The sequence below is a fragment of the Sminthopsis crassicaudata genome, chromosome 1, assembly GCF_048593235.1.
Source record: "Sminthopsis crassicaudata isolate SCR6 chromosome 1, ASM4859323v1, whole genome shotgun sequence".
NCBI classification, from domain to species: domain Eukaryota; kingdom Metazoa; phylum Chordata; class Mammalia; order Dasyuromorphia; family Dasyuridae; genus Sminthopsis; species Sminthopsis crassicaudata.
Genome location: NC_133617.1, coordinates 390,236,080 through 390,254,175, shown reverse-complemented (window position 1 = coordinate 390,254,175; position 18,096 = coordinate 390,236,080). Strand labels below are relative to the sequence as shown.

At 33.4% G+C, this 18,096-nt stretch overlaps 1 protein-coding gene across 13 annotated transcripts in view; it reads right to left on the bottom strand.

Annotated features, from left to right (window-relative positions):
- The window catches only part of UNKL (unk like zinc finger), a 129,384-nt gene that overhangs the window by 4,426 nt on the left and 106,862 nt on the right, over positions 1 to 18,096 (bottom strand). For 7 of the 13 annotated variants that reach the window (XM_074279659.1, XM_074279663.1, XM_074279667.1 and 4 more), the window contains 4 exons: positions 12,021 to 12,113; positions 3,125 to 3,355; positions 1,490 to 1,692; positions 999 to 1,256 (listed from right to left, as the gene is read on the bottom strand). In XM_074279659.1, coding sequence (XP_074135760.1) covers positions 999 to 1,256; positions 1,490 to 1,692; positions 3,125 to 3,355; positions 12,021 to 12,113 — 785 coding nt within the window. Of the gene's footprint in view, positions 1 to 838; positions 1,257 to 1,489; positions 1,693 to 3,124; positions 3,356 to 12,020; positions 12,114 to 18,096 lie in introns of all 13 variants that reach the window. The other 6 variants (XM_074279662.1, XM_074279671.1, XM_074279668.1 and 3 more) reach the window with 3 other exon arrangements.

The following is an 18,096-nucleotide window of genomic DNA, read 5'->3' as shown; positions in this document are numbered from 1 at the left end:
TAAGCAGCCTTTCAAAATATTTATTCATACATTTTATAAACATTACCTGAAAGGACAACTATATTATAAAGCCCCATGCTGGGGACTGTGGTAAGGTACAGGGAAGATACAAATAAGCTTAAGATATAGTTCTTGCTTTCAGGCTACTTAAAAATAGATTATGGTAAAAGGACAAGGCATGTGAAACAATTTAAGTAATGATTAAGTACAGGATTAGTAGTAAACAGAGAATATGATAAAGTAGTTCCCAAGAAGGGGAAGGAGGTGGGACTTAAGTTGGAACCTATTATTCGACTGGTAAAATTTGTTCAGGCAGGGGAATTACTGAGGCATGGAGGGAATGATATATAAATATAGTGAGATTGGGAAAGAAAGGGGAATTGGGAAAACCCATAAGGACAGAGAAGACAAATAATAGGAAAGATAAAATTGCTTGACTGAATTGGATGAAAATAATGAGGATAATCTTTTCTACTGATAAGCAGCACATTAAAAATAGACCATATATAGTCTCTTTGGTTCATTTAGTAAGTTATCCTTTCTCTTCATAACTATATCTGAGTCAAAGTACTTTCAAAAGAACTTGGACAGGCCAGGGACAGAAGTCATCAAAGCACTCCTTTCCAGAGTTTCAACTTCATGCCTGACAATCAGCCAAGATTTGGGAGTTAGTCCTTGACTCTTAAGGGCTCAAATATTGCCTAGTCTCACCAAACACTCTGAATTTCCTCCTCAAATCCCAAAGATGCTTGATTGGAACCCACCCCTGCCAGCCAACCAATATGCCTCAAGGCTGATCATCCTCCCCCACTTTTGTGCCTGTTGCCTACTGCCTCACCTTCGGCACAAATTCAGCAGGATATACTCCTGGGAAAGTCCATCCAGTCTTGCCAAAGCCAGTCCTGTGGATCCATTGCCAGCACACTGCTACCTCTAAAGCCTCCACAGACACTGTCCCCCCTGCTCTGCTGAAACAAATGAAGAGGGCGAATACTTACCCCATCCACAGTTTCTAAATCTAAACGTAGCTGACTTTGTAATGAATGCAGCTTTGGTAAAGGGATGGTTTCTATGTCTCCATAGCTCCTCAGAACAGGAAATTTAGAGGATAAACCAAGCCTTTCAAATTCTTCCTGTAGCCGTTTAAATTTATTTTCAACTTCTTCCTTCTTTTGTAATGCTAGCTGTTTGTCAGTATCTGCTACTTTAGCACGTTCCTTTGCTTCATGGGCCTCTCTCTGCCATGCATCACAAGCCTGAAATAAATAATGTAGACAACTTATCCAGAATGTCTGAAAGCACTCCAAAAAGAAAGAAAAAATACTGCATCTTTAATGGATATTTATAACAGAAAACACATAGAGGACACAAGTTATTTGAACCTCACAGAAGAAAAAAGACTAGCCAATAACAAACTCAGAATACTTTTCAATGTAAAGTAACTTCCTTCCCAAACAAAGCGAAACTTTGTTTCTCTTTTGTTCATTACCTGTTTTACTTGTTGCCAAGAATCTTCCCACTGTTTAATCTTCCTCTTGGCCTCATCAAGTTCCCTCCTGACTCGAGCTAATTCGGTGCCGTGAGCACTTGAGTTTGCTGAAGGGCCAGTTCCAGTGCTCAATATAGGGGAAGGACTAGGAGAAAAACTCCCAGTTACAAAATCCCAGATGCTGCCATTGACACCATTTAAACCTGTCAGAATAAGAAGGAAATGAAAGTAAATACATATTTATAAGTAAATACAAATTTGTGTAGAAAGTTAATTTAGATCTCCGTCAATAGTATGAAGAGTTAATATGAAGATTAAATTATATATTTAGAGAAAGAATTTAATAAATACCTTAAAGTATAATTTCTGTTGCATCTTAACTGCTAAGAGAATCTATAACCCCACTGTCTGATATTCAAAGCAGAAAACCAATGGTAACCAATCTTTAAAATATGAAATCATATCAATGACATCACCTACGAGTCATTTCCTAGTTGCTCACCAAACTTGATAAGAATTGAGGGATGTTTGAATATGTTCAACCTTCATAACTCAAATCAAAGAGAATTTAAATTAGGTAAATGAATATATTCAGAACATACAGAAACACAAAACTGCTTGTCTATAAGGAAACAATATATCATGTTGGAGAAATGTCAGCTCCAAGACTGAAAAATATTGCACAACTAAAGATAGGTTTATAGAAATTTCACATCTTGGACACATGCTGAAAACCCAGTTGAGCTGTATTCTTATTTAAAGCCAAGTTTCTACAAGCATTGTTAACTGAGTATTTGCTGAGAAGTTCTGTAGCCTCCTACAAAACAATCCTGGAAGTGAACATGTTTATTAGGTTAAAATTTGCTAAACTCTCAGATCACACCAGAGGGCCAAAACACCAAGTCAGGTTGAATTCTGCCTATTAGACCTTTCAGATTATTTACTGAGGTGATGATTAGGATTTGCCTTTTTCTTTATTATCTCAGATCTCAATTTCTTGTTGAGAAGTTTGAAGTGGCAAAAGAAAATGAAATTTTAAAGTGTTGTCTATGACTACTCTCAAGCTACACCTAATTAGCACAAATTATAATTGAGGTATTGTAATTAAACTTTTTTTTAAAAAACAGTATTATTTAGATTGAAACAAATCAAAATCCAGGCTCTTGCCAATTCCATTGACTTATATGTATAATTTTCTAATTTGCTTTTTATGATTTGACTTGTCAAGCTCACTTTCTGCATTCTGACAAGATGCAAGACACAAGAACACTTGTGACCACACATAGAAAACTACAAAACTTTTTACCCTATCAATCTGACATCAATTTGTAGCAAGATTAATAAGACACCTGGAAATAATTGTATCATAAGCCCTCATTTATGAGGAGCTCTCAGAATGATACTAAGATGAGAAAAAAGCCAGTTGATGAAACAACCTACATTAAGGAAAGTTTAGTGATAACGTCAACCTGAATTTTATAGCTCTGGAAAAAAGGTCTTACTAGGGTGAGAGAAAATGTGTAATCCATTATATTGGGAACTTTTCTTTAACCCAGATGAGATATGTCTTTTGAGTGTCCACGGATCATCTTCCCTTTTCACTTTACACAAGAAGTTAATTTTTGAACAACTTACCTAAAGAATTATGGGAAGAGGCTGAAGTGCCTAAAACATTATGCTCTGATTTCAAATGCTGAGGCTGCTGTTGGTGAGGAGTCATAGTGGATGGAATAAGAGGTTGAGATAATGACTGAGACAAGGAACTAAGTGGGGAGGTTGAGAGAGATGATGATGAATGCAAAGATGGTGAACGGGGAAGAGAACCTGGAATATTGACAGGAGCTGAACTTCCCAGTAACCTTTGACCTAGAGGAAAAGACAAAAAAAAGTTATATCAGATTGGGGTTATGTGACAGACTCAGAGTACCAACACAAGACTTTCATGTGTAAGACAAACAAGTTTTTGGTGCTTATGATTAAAGATGTACATTCTACTGCAATCACTAATGGCATCCAACCTTTGAGGGTGAGGGGAAGAAAAAAAGTCACTGAGCAAAGTAAACAGGATAAATACAGATTCCCTAACAGAACTAAATCCCTAGACCTCAGACTCTCTCAAACAAACCCTCTAGGATCAGGCGCTGTCTTTTAGATTTCTTTTCCTTATCAGTGAATGTATCAGGTTCTAACATCTCCAACTTTGGTATGGGGTAGGCATAAGAAGGTATGTGCTTGAGGTGGACTAATATAATAATAATAATACAAATTTTAAAGCATATTTGTTAATACAATATTTCATATACATTTAGGAATTATGCAGTCAGTGCATTAAAAACAACTGAAAAGAAACTAGCCAACCTCCTAAGGTTATTTGCTTCCTTAGATTCTATTTGTAGCACATACCCCTTTCCCTCCCTTTCTTCGCCTCCCTTCTTCTGTCTGTTTCTCTGTCTTCACTAGCCTGCCAAAGGGGTCTATGACATAAAAACCTTAATTAAATCCAACCCCTTTATTTTATAGATGAGAAAATTGAGATCTGAAGGGGCTGAGTAACTCGCCCAACATCATCCAGACAGTTTCAAAAAATAGAGCAAAATTTTAATTTCTGGTCCTAAGAATCATTTCCTTCCTAAGAGGAAAAAAAAAGATTCACCAATTAAACACATTTATTTCTTTTGTTCTGGAGTAACACACCACATAACTTTATTTAACAACACTGTCATGCACTCTATGGTTAATACAAATTATTCCTTCATACAAAAAAATCTGCTGCTGTTGTTTAGTGGTTTTCAGTCATACCTGACTCTTCATTACTCTTTGAGATTTTCTTGGCAAAGATACTGGGGTTGTTTGCATAGCCTTCTCTAGTTCATTTTACAAAAGAGGAAACTGAGACAAACAAGGTTAAGTGACTTGCCCAGGGTCACCCAGCTAGTAAGTGTCTGAAGCCATATTTGAACTCAGGCCTTCTTGATTCCAGGTCCAGTGATCTATCCATTGTGCCAATTAGCTGTCTAAAAAGAAACCATGAAAAAGGAAGACCTTTCTATATACTTTTCGAGGACCAAGTCTTTCTTTCATCTTGGGCTTGTGGATCTCATGGAAGGGCCCTAGTCTGTTAGTCTCTTATATATTGGAATTCTTGGAAAGAACCTAAGAAATCATTAAATTCAATCCCTTCATTTTACAAATTTAGAAATTGAGGATCAGATAGATTAAGTAATCTGCCCAAGGTTATAAAGATAATTAGCATAGCCAGGATTCAAATTTAATTCTCTGATTCCACTAAATTCAATACTATTTCTACCCATTCCTCCTACTCACAGCATCCTTCCCTGTATTTTACATAAGACAGCAATTCCACTAAGTACCAAATGTCCTTCCAAACTGTAAAGGTGTTTTACATCTGATCAGTGCCTATCTCAGCATGGATGTCAACAGAATGTTATTTCCTTAGTAAAGGCCAAGTGGACTCTCCCATGTCTAACCCTGATGAGATTATACATATACTGATAGAACTGTCATCAAAAGTATATTAGCCATCAGAATTAAACCTATTTCTACTTTCTCAATACATGGAACTGAGAATAATAAAAATAAGCCACAAAAAGTATTTTTAAGGTCATATAATCTAACCCCTTTGTTCCCTTATTTTGAAGTTAAGAGAGGTTAAGCTGACTTGCTCAAAATCAAGTAGGTTAAATGGCACAGACAAGGCTGGAATTTATATTCTGATTCCAAACCTAAGGATTTTGCTAGTGCTATTGCTATTCTTATTTAGACTCTCCTAAAAACCCTTTACAGGAAGTCTATTCAGAGCACTGAGAGACTACTAGGTGTCTTGACATTATTTGGGCCATAATGATACACATGGATTGTCTCTGTTATCCTTCATTCCTGTGACATGACTGATCACCTGCTTTTCTAGTCAAACATCTCTGTGATGACATGTTTCATACTATTTTTGCACATAATTAATTATGATGTTACAATCTATTTAACATCTATTTATATTCACCATGCACATATTTTTTGTTTTTTGCCTTTTAAGTGATCTACAGTTTTGACTAACAGAAATTTTGATATTCCATCATTTGTAGCCAGAAAGCACTGCCAGGAAAATATTTAGAAAGATCAATTTTTGTTTTAGGGAAAAACCTGCAGATCACTGAAAATGCATGGCAATTTTTTTTACTGAGGCAACTGGGGTTAAGTGACTTGCCCAGGGTCACACAGCTAGGAAGTGTTAAGTGTCTGGGACCATATTTGAGATCAGGTTCTCCCGACTTCAGGGCTGGTGCTTGTATCTACTGCACCACCCAGCTGCCCCATGTCTTGCAATTTCTTTTTTTTCCCCTGAGGCTGGGGTTAAGTGACTTGCCCAGGGTCACACAGCTAGGAAGCGAACTCCGGTCCTCCTGAATTCAAGGCTGGTGCTCTATCCACTGCGCCATCTAGCTGCCCCCTACTGCATTTTCTTAAATGCAATCCAGCTCACTCTATCTTTCCTATTCAAAGAGCCTAGATCATTATTCATATGCACTTATTTATTCAAGATGTATGTACTGATGAACCAGATCTATCAGTTGTCCAATTGCATATTACAGTCTAGACATTAGGGATTCTTCTTCTGTCTGGTTCTTCCTAAGCAGACAATTAATTGAACTCTTTTCAGTGATTATATTTTATTCAGGAAAACTTGGAGCATTTAATAGAGAATCATTTTGTCTTTTGTGCTGGCCATCCACCATGACAGTGGTAATCTTTGGTAAGCATACATCTTCTGTTTTATGCCTTACTTGATATTTTTTAATAATTAGAGGATAGTCAAAATTATCTGTTATTACAGCAGTCAAGGAATTTTTAATGTTCTTAATATATGTAAGGGAGGTACAATGTTAATTTAAACTGATATGCTTTTTAGAAAAATTAAGGTCATAGAACAAAGTGGAAGAATTGATGTGAGTCATAGTAAACTGATGGAAAGTATAAATCCACATGTAAGAGACAAAACTGAGCAAATATAATTTGCAACAAAAGAAAGGACTGTTATGTCTAAAACAAAGAACTTGTAGCTAAGCTCTCCATTAGAAGACACATATATGTTCTATGATAGCAAAGTAAGAAAACACAGACATTGCATGGAATTACTGAATTTCATGACTGGAAATCCATAAACATGGAAAATAATTCTTCTACAATGTGTCCAGAACAAATACTCATCCAGCTTTTGCCTGAAGAACTCTACTAAGGGAGAGCCCACCATGTCCCAAAGTGAGATCACAATTCTGGATAGAATTCATTATTGTGAAAATTTTCCTCACATCCCACCTAAATTTCTCTTTTGTATTTTCCACTCATTACTACTAGATATGCTTTCTGGGACCAAATAGAACAAGTCTAATAGCTCTTCCAAGTGATAGTAAATTTTTTTCAACACAACAGTTTGATTTATTTATTGTTTTGTTGGTTAGACCTAACAAAGTAATAGAGAAATTACTAATAATGCAAATTGAATTTTAAAGTGTCATAAAGGCATACTTTTGAAGAACTAGTTATTAAAAACCATTTATCAGCACACCCCTCCTTTTGAGCAACTTAGAACAAGCTAGTCTGAAGTCTACTAACTGAGGGGTCATTGAATCCAGTGTAGATGATGAAGAGGGAATGATCTCATGGGAGCAAGGGATGGATAGGAGAAAAATTCTTCCCACTAACCATATGAACTTGGAGTTTTGAAAAGGCTGAAAGACAAGTGTTAGTCATTATATTCCCACTGCTTTGAGACTTCACTCCATGTTAAAAATATTCAGTTTCTTTAACTGATCATTCCTTACATAGTATGAACTCAGTCTCTTTCACTATCCTGGACACTCTTCTGAACATTCTTCAGCTTATCAATTTTACTCCCATAAATATAATGCCCAGATCTGAACACTATATGAGATATAGTATTGTGAATCAAGCAGTTTCTCAGAAGCTATGACTCTCAATACAGACTAAGATTACATTGTTTTTCTTAGCTGTCATAACAATGTGCAATAAATTTAATTTAGTAGTTTTAAAACTCCTGTTTGTCTTTTCTAGAACTTCCCTTCTGCTCTCTAAATACTCCTAAAATAAAAAGTCTTCTAATGTAAGAAAAGAATCCATACATTTGTTATATCTATATGTCCTATCACTTTCTGTTAAGAAGTGGAAGAATAATTTATCACTGGTTTTCTGCAGTCATGTTGCTCACTGAATTCATCATAGTTTAAAAATCTTCCATTTGTAGTCCTTTACAATGTTGTAGTCATTGTATAAATTGTTTTCTTGGAGCTGTTTATTTCACTCTGCATAAGTTCATATAATTTTTTTCAGATTTTCCAAATCTATCCCTTTCATAATTTCTAATGTTGCATTGATATTTGATTAACATTCAAATATCATAATATGTTTGGCCATTCATTCTCCAGTTAATATATACCTCCTTAGTTTCAGATTTTTTCCTACAAAAAAAAAAAAGGTACTTCTATAAATATATGGATCCCATGGCTCTCTTCAACATGAGATGATTCAAACCAGTTCCAAATGTTCAGCCTGCTGGTGAGCCATCTACACCTAAAAAGAGGACTGTGGGAACTGAGTATGGTTCACAACATAGCATTTTCACTCTTTTTGTTGTTTGCTTGCATTTTATTTTGCTTCTCTTTTTTTCTTGTGTGGCACTTTAATTATATAAATATGTACGCATATATTGGATTTAATATATACTTCTACCATGTTTAACATATACTGGACTACTTGCCATCTAGGGGAGGTAGGGAGGGGGGAAATTGGAACACAGGGTTTTGCTAATGTTGAAGAATTGTCCACTTATATGTTTTGAAAAATAAAAAGCTTTAATTTTTAAAAAAATTATATATGGATCCTTTTGTTCTTTCTTTGATCTAAGAGAATATGCCTAGTAGTGAAACCTCTGTGACAAAGGGCATGCACAATTTTGTGACTTTTAGGTTATAGATACAAGAGGCATTCCAGAATGAGTCAATCAACTCACAGCTTCATCAACAATGCATTATGATGTCTGTCTTTCCACATAGTCTCCAAAAATTGTGTTATCTTTACACCCCTCCTGTGTACATCACAACCTCAGACTTGCTTTCATTTGTCTTGTCTTACAATTAACTATTTGGAGCATTTTTTTTTCTATAGGTTGATACATTGTCTTTCTTTTTTTGAGAACATTTATATGATTTGATCATTTATCTACTAAAAAAATGGGAGTGAAGAAATTAATAATTTATATGGTACCTATTCCAAGTACTATGCTAAATATTTTACCAATATTATTTGATTCTAACAACAAGGCTGGAAGTTAAGAGCTACAGTCCTCATTTTGCAATTGAAGGATACACATGTTAATGACTTGCCCAAGGTCATAGAGGTATTAAGTATCTGAGACCACAACGGAATTCAAGTCTTTCTGGTTTAGTACTCTAGTCACTGCACCATCTAACTGCCTCATTTTTATCCTTATATCCAACACACACACACACACACACACACACACACACACACACACACACACACACACACACACACACTCACACACTTTATCAATTTCCTGTATATCTTGAATGTCATATCTTTTCCAGAGAACTGTGCTACAAAAATTTTCCCTAGTCAATTGTTCCTTTTCTAACTTTAACTTTATTGATTTTACACTATTCATTTATATGAAAACTAATTTGCTAATATATCAGTACACAAAAGTATCATTTTATTTTTTTGAGAGATTCTAATAGTACTTTATTTTTCCAAATACATGCAAAGATAGTTTTCATTAATCAGTTTTGCAAAACTGTGTGTTCCAAGTTTTAAGAGTATCATTTTAGAAGTGGCAGCTAATATCTTTAATGGAAAAATTACAAAAGAAGCTTTACAGTAAATAAGATCAGAAGATGTCATGACTATCATTTTAAGTAGCTATAAAAGGACTACCCAATATCAGTAAGACAAGAAAAAGGAATGATGTGACTGAAATTGTGGGAAATGATGTGATGAGGCAAGATAAAAACAAAATTATGGCTTTTGTTAATCGATGATGGCTTACCTAGAGATACAATTAAATTAGAGATACAATCCTAGAGATACAATTAAAAATTAATTGAAATAACTTCATCAAAATGTAAGGATATAAGATAAACCCACAAAACCACTACTTTTTCTACATATTAAAACTTGGCAGAAAAAGAAATTCCATTCAAAATTGTGATATAATACATAGAATAATTGGGGTCCACTTTCCAAAACACAAATAGAAAACATTTTGGTATACCCACAAAACAGTCTTTAGAGAAATAAAGATATATTTAAATAACTGTAGAGATCAACTGTTTATTAATCGATTGGTGCCAATGAAATTTAAAAATACTACAGAAAATAATTTATATAGCAAACTAACAAAAAGTTACTTTAAAAAACTATGCAGAATAACAATTCAACTAGAGGAGAAAAAAGGCTAAGAATCTCAACGGAAATAATGTAAAAAGTGGGAAGGATGTCATAGTAATACCAGATCTTAAACTATACTACAAAGCAGTCGTCATCAGAATAATTTGGCACTAACTAAAAAAATCTAACTTATGTCACTTTTCTGCTCAATAATCTTTAGTGATTCTTTACTGATTCTAAGATGAAATATAAGCTCTTCAACCTAGAATTAAAGTATCCCATAAGCTGGTTCCAGACAATCTATTTAGACTGAATCCAGATTACTCTCCTTTATAAACTTTAACCAGATTTGGTCTATTTATTGTTTGCCAAACTCAGCATTTGATTTCTACCTTTGTGACTTTGTACACTGTCCCTCAAGCCTAGAATGTACTCACTTCCTCATCACTAACTCTCTGAATTCTTAGCTTTGTTCAAAGATCCACTCAGATACCATCTCCTATAATAGAAGCCTTTATCATTCTTTTTGTTAAAAGTGAGTGTTCATTCCTCAAAACTCTCTAGTATTTACTTATCTGGATATATATTTTAATTCTCCAATAATAAGCTTTTTTAAAGCATGAGATACTTTTGTATATTTTTCTTGGTATCCCCAGCAGCTAATATAGTGTCTTATACAAGGTAGGGACTTAATAAACGATTGCTAAATAATATCACCATTAAATTATCTACTCTATCGTTATCGAGTTATTTATATTAAAATGCTAACTACTTTTTCTTCCAATTCAACCCCAGGAACCCTTTCTCTCCTTACTGTCAACTTTGTTATTAAACACAAACCTTCCTCATCTACTGTCCAGATTTAAAAAGACAACAGCATTTTTAAGTGCCAAGATCAGAGAAGAGATTCTATTCTGCAATTACTGAGCAGAACTTAATCCCCAAGTAAGTCTATAAACCTGGAGTTGCCATTTTCTTTGGTGCAAAAAGGCTTAGGGAGATAAACATTACTTCTTGCAGAATTACTAGTTTTGTCAGATGCTTCACAGGCTCTGGAAATTGTTGTTGTTCCACAGGCCTATACTCTGACCATTAAAATATTGTTGCTGGTAGGAAAATGAGGATTTTTCTGGCTATAGCTCAGTAACTTTCCTTGGTTTCTTGACTTCTTAACCAAATGGAGCCCAGAGCTGATTATGACAGATGGTGGCCCAGAGCTTACTTTCTACTATTTCTGTGTGATCCAAAGGCTATAATTTAATTTGTATGGGCTTTCATTTCCCATATTCCTGTTTGCCTCTATCTTCACCACCACTATCCAATGAAAAAAGATTGTTGGAAAATGATACATTCCATGGTAACTCATCATTTTTGATTTTGTGGTTCATTTATGTCAGCCATGTCCTTGAGATCCCATTTGGAGTTTTTTTTTTTTTTTTTTTTTTTTGACAAAGACACTGGAATGGTTTAACATTTCCTTCTCCTGATCATTTTACAGATGAGGAAGCAAAGCAAATAGGGTAAAATGACTTGCCTAGGGTCAAACAGCAATTAAGTGACTAAGGCAGGATTTTATCTCAGGTCCTCTTTACTCCAGGTCCTGCACTCCACCCCCATTGTGACACCTATCAGCCCAAAGGAATGTACCTTTACTGTTGGTGTCAGTAAAAGCTAGAATTTCGGCCCTTTATAAGTATGGCTGGACATCATAAGCAACCCTACTCCTTTAATGGAAAGGGTGGTAACAAGAGATTACAGAATTGAGTGAAGAAAATGATAGGCACTTGGTTAGACACATTGCAACAAAAGGAAAGGTAGAATGTCTAGAGGAAGCAAGAGTACAGAGGATGCAAAGAAGTTAAGAAAAATAAGGAGGAAGGGGGGGAAAAAAGTATTTAAAAAAAAAAAAAAGGAGCTTCAAAGAGGGGGATGAGAAGAATCAAATTTTCCATGCACACTAAACATACATCACCCATCAATGCTGGGGAGGGAAGGGGGAGGAGGTAGGGAAGGATGGGGGATGATGAGAGCTGCATTCAGAAAGAGATAATATTGAAAACCTATCATATTAAAATATAAGAACAATTCTTACTTGTTAATCCAAGGTCACTGGTCTCTTGATCTTCTAGTTCTTTATCTAGGGATGCAACATTTATATCACTAAAATGTAGATCTAAAGCGGAACCTGTTAAACAAAATATCACATTACCTACAACAAATCTAAGCCATTTATGAAAAGGCTGTGTTTATTCTTCAAAGGATTTATAAAAAGGTTACACTCTAACAATTAAATATCAAATAAAAATAATCTTGTGTCCCAGAGAGGTTTGCTTTTAAAATTTTCAAGACAGTGAGAAATCATTAGCCTAAAAATTATGCAATTAGAGAAATATGGAGAAAACCTGAAGAAAAAAACTTATTTACTTGATAATTGATTCAAAGGCATCTCCTAAACTGATCTTGAGAAAATCTCAAAACTCAGCTTCTCTAATACTGATTGAGCAACTGATTTTAGGCAGTGTAAAATGGGGCCATAATTTTTCTTTAGCTTTCAATTCCATTAGAAATTCAGCATTTTCCTTTCCCTAACTTAACAAAGGCAGTGAAACCAAGCACTAATCATAATAGATTTGTTAGTATCTTCATTTCACTGAAAAGATATGATCCACCTAACATTTCAAATTTCTCATCATTTGCTGAAATGTTTGCCATTTAATATATTCCAAAACTGAACTTTGATTAAATGATTTCAATTTAATAGTTTTTCATTACATACACACAAAACTTAAGTAGTAGTGTTCATGCAAAAAATGTTATAAATATTGCTTCTTTGTTAGCTATTAATTTAAAAATTCCTAAGTGTTTAAAAATGAAATCAAATGTTTTATGTGAAAAAAAATTACAGCTGTTTTGTTAAAAACTTCTTGCAAAATGTCTTCTTTGAAACTTTCAATTTCTTCTTACATTATCAGGGTTACTAACATATTCTGGGCCTCCATCAACAAAGTTTGGATTATAGTAAGCATAGTTAGTTGCCTCTAACCTCTCTACTTCAATTCACTCTGCACAGACTAATAGATTATTTATTCTAAAATTCTAAAAGTGGATATTCCTTGTCCTCCAATTTAAAATTCCACCATTGCCTACAACATTAATTTTAGTTTCTCTATCAGGCATTATTTCCTTCTATTATTCAATATGAACTTTCACTTTAATCAGAATGATCTCCTTTGTTATTCACCACAAAAATTATGCTCATTCCTACTCTTCTGCCTTTGTTCATTCTTTTACCCTGCCTAGAATTCCCACTTCTCCACTGACCCAAATTCTATGCTTACTTCAAGGTCTCCCATCTAAGATTTATTTTACCTTCTCTTCCATGAAAGTCTTTCTTGACTATCCTAGCTCACGTAGAGTAGTACACCTGAGTTGGGGTGTTTTGCATTTAAAATAAACTTGCTTTTATATTGTTACTCAGTTAATATGGTGACTTAGCTTTCCCAAACTGCTTTTTAAAAACTCCTTGTTACAGTTTGTTGGATATGTAACAAACATGTTAATAGCCTACTCCCTTTCTTTCCTGATATACTGGACTAAAACCCTTTAATTCTACATCCATAGATTCTGTGATTTTACTTTGCTCCTTTGGGAAATTTATAGCATGTAAAAGACTAGGCCACAGTGTCTCACTTTTTTATGTCTCTGGCAACACCAAAAAATATTGATTCTAGTGTATTCAATTTTTAAATTTAAAAAAAAATTTTCAAACAAGTTTTTTTTTTAATTTTACTGATTTTTAAAAAACATATCTTCATTTCAGAATGTTTCTTTCCCCTATTGCTTATCCAACAAGCCATTACATAGGCTGTTAATATGTGGGTATCTATTCTCCTCTATGCTATCCTAATTTAGAATGTTCATAAACATTAGATTCCACCTATCTTGTTCTAGGGTTTTCTATAATTCTTTCAATCGTTCTAAGGTACCAATGTAATACTCAAGATGTCCGTTTATTATTTCTTATTCTCATTATAGGTCAGTTTACCTCCTTTTAATCTTTTCCTTATTCTGAACTTTACACCAAAAAAGGGAACATTTCTATAAACAAGTTAAAGCATAAAAAGTGAATTATATGTGAAAACATCAATTCCATGTTACTTGTTCATAGACAGATGATAGATATAAATGGATATAGATATATAAATATAACAGATTCACCATGTTGCTTTCAAAGCTGCTTTTGTTTGTGCATTTAAAAAAATGTTTCAATAGCTCTTTTCCTTTTCCTTTTTGAGAGGACATGACTATTGTTAGCTCCCTCTTCCATCCAAAACACTCCACTAATATACTTTTAAAAGCTTTTTGTAAAAAAAAAAATAATAATAAAAAAATAAAAAAAACTTTCATAAGCAGAATCAAAAACAAACAAAAACCCACACCACAACCCCCCCCTCAAAAAAAAAAAAAAAAAAGAACCAACACCAAAGTCACATTCAAAATTATATATATATATATTTTTTCTTCCTTTGAGGTGTTTAAAATGGCTCAATCACAGCTCTTCTGCTATCATATTAGTCACTGCTTTTGGTCAGTTAAGTTTTTTGTTGTTTTCCTTTATAATATTTTTTATTATAATATAAGTGTTCTGGTTCTGCTTACTTCATTCTTAATCAATTCATACAAGTCTTCTCAGAAAGTTCTCAAATTCTCTCATTTCATCTTGCACAATTATTTTCCATTTCGTCTATACACTAAAATTTGTTCAGGCATTTTCTAACTGATAGGCATTCCCCATGTTTCCAGTTCTTTGCCACAACAAAATTGCTGCTATATTTTTGGTATCCAAGTCCTTTTTTTAAAATCTCTTTGGGATATAAACTTATTACTCCTGGGCCAAAAGTTATAATACAGTTTAGTGACTTTTGGGCACAGTTGCAAATTATTTTCTAGAATGACTGGACCAACTCACACCTCCATCAAAAACATTATCAGTAGCTTGACTTCTTTTTCACATGTAACTTCAATCAAGTATTTTATGATTTCTCATATAAAAATTACAATTGGCAACATGTTAAACTTATTTTTGCCTACTATGTATTTTTGTAATTTCCTTTAGACTTTATAATTTTGATATTCAATCATCTTTTATCATATAAAATCACAAGGAAAATACTGATGTTAAAATTTTGTGAAAGGGAAGCAGCCTGGAATCACAGCAAGTATTCCACAATTTCTTAAATGTCTTCCATTCTGATCTCACAACTAATCATCCATAAGTAGCATTTGCTCAAAGTTTACTGTCAGAGGAATATACATAGCAGTTTTTTATATACAAAGCAGTTTTTTGGATTTCTACGAATTTTACTGAAGGGGCACCATACAGTCTGTGAACTTTGAAAAGAAGTATGTAGAGAATCAGACTGGACCAACTCACACCTCCATCAAAAACATTATCAGTAGCTTGACTTCTTTTTCACATGTAACTTCAATCAAGTATTTTATGATTTCTCATATAAAAATTACAATTGGCAACATGTTAAACTTATTTTTGCCTACTATGTATTTTTGTAATTTCCTTTAGACTTTATAATTTTGATATTCAATCATCTTTTATCATATAAAATCACAAGGAAAATACTGATGTTAAAATTTTGTGAAAGGGAAGCAGCCTGGAATCACAGCAAGTATTCCACAATTTCTTAAATGTCTTCCATTCTGATCTCACAACTAATCATCCATAAGTAGCATTTGCTCAAAGTTTACTGTCAGAGGAATATACATAGCAGTTTTTTATATACAAAGCAGTTTTTTGGATTTCTACGAATTTTACTGAAGGGGCACCATACAGTCTGTGAACTTTGAAAAGAAGTATGTAGAGAATCAGAACACTAATAGGTGATCCTTTTTTTTTTTTTTTTGGTCTTGACTTTACTCAAGAAATCTTCAATGTCACTGGAGAACAACATATTTCTTTTCTCTCTTATTTAAATCTCTCATTTAATGTGAAGTTATATACATAGTGACATTTTTCACTGTTTACATAATTTTGATATATCTTTCAATTTGGCAATCAATCCTTTAATGCCTTTCAAATGGTGCTATTTTCACATATTTCTTCACATATATCTTGTCAGGCCTTCATCTTGTTAATTATTCTTGACTTCCTTATATTTTATCAATAACATGAAATGCTCAAAATGGTGTTTGGAAATGATAGCTTGCTGTCTTCATTAAGCTTTAAAACACCACATAGAGCTTTATAATGAAATACAGAAATCATTCAAAAAGAATTTATCCCAACTATTCACAGAGAAAAAACAAACTGAATAAAGAATGCCTATTACCTATACTATAAAGATGCAGCTTGGGCTTATTTATCAGAGTGAGTATGTCTATGTATATGTGTTTTATATATGCAGATGAATATATATACAAAAAGATAAAGACAGGACAGACACAATAATTGAAATGAGTCAGTCTCAAAATGGAATATTTGAATATGTTGAACTTCAGAAGTTGCTGAAGTAAAGGCCACTCACTTAAACATTAGCTTTCTTCCTTACAATGTTGTTTTATGGCTATTAGTCATGAAATACTAGTTTCTGAAGAATGAAAAATATCTATCACCCAGAGAGCAAAAGAAGGTCCATAGTGGGGTTGAGTAGGCTGCAACATATTACAAACAAATAGAGGAATAACCCTCTACACAGCAGAGGTGCAAAAGACATCAAAATGCAGGAGCAAACAAGTAGATCAGATGGTCATAACAAAAGTGAAGGTTAAGTTATGGATGGACATGTGCTCTCAATGATGTTAAAGGATATGAGTAAACTCCCACAACATTGAGTAGATTCTTCCTATAGTAAAATCATGAGAAGACATGGACAAATATGGCAAAAGATAGGCAGGCTTGAATGAGTTACAATTCCCCCACTGAAGGGAATACTTACAATGCTGAAATCATGGATCCATTTAAACATTTGAGTATTATTGATATTAATGGAAATAAAAATCACTACTTAAAAAATTATAGAAGTTGTAATATTTACAAACCTTTGAGAAAGGCAATATAAATACTCTTCTTTGAAGATTTAAAACAAAAACAAAAGCTGAAGAAAGTTAAGTGAACTAATCAAGATTACAGATTATAAAGTAACCTAAATCCGAGTCGTCTGCTCTTTCCACTATACAACAGTGCTGCCAAGTACACCAGATATTGAAGTGATAGAAGACAAATAGGATTTTTTAATATTGATGAAAACAGTTTATTAGAAAAAATATTAGCAAGTCTACTTCATTCTGTAGCTATAGTCCTCCCTTCAGTTTTATCTACAAATACTCTCAAAATGGTTTGTTTTAACGAACTCATATGAAGCTCCCTGTCAACATGGTCTTTCCTCCTCACCTATTTTTTTTTTTTTTAAACTGTCAAATATCTCCTAAGGAGCAGAGTGGGTTGATCATTTAGACAAACTAGAGTATCAACTTTGACCAAATCTACTTCAAGTAGACTCGTCACATACTTTTTTGCCACTTTGCTAATATATATTTTTTCAATTTTTAAGTTTTTATTCTCTAGTTTTCCTTGATGATTTCTTGAAAGATGTTGTCCAGACTCTTTTCTTTTTTTCCATCATGATTTTCAGGTACTTCAATAATTCTTAGATTGTCTCTTCTGGATCTATTTTTTCCAGCTCAGTTATTTTTCCAATGAGGTATTTTACTTTTTCTTTTTTTCTTTTTCTTTTTTCCTTTTTTTTTTTTGATCATTTGACTGATTCTTGATATTTCATTGAGCCATTTACTTCCATTTGTCCAATTCTAATTTTTTAGTGAATTATTTTCTTCAGTTAGCTTTTTTTTTTTTTTTAAACTTCCTTTTACATTTGGTCAATTGTACTTTTAAAGGAGCTGTTTTGTTCAATGGATTTTTTAAAATTTCACCAATTTTGTTTTTTAAGGAGTTGTTTTCTTTTTCATTTTGCCAAATTTATTTTTTAAGGAATTGTTTTCTTCAATTTCTGGGCTTCCTTTTCCAAACTATTGGCTTCTCCTCCACAAACTTTCATAACTTTCTTGCACAGCTTTTTTTTTTTCCCCCCCAAATTGTTTTTTCCCTGATTATATATGTATATTAACTTTTTAAGTATACATTTCTTAATGACTCA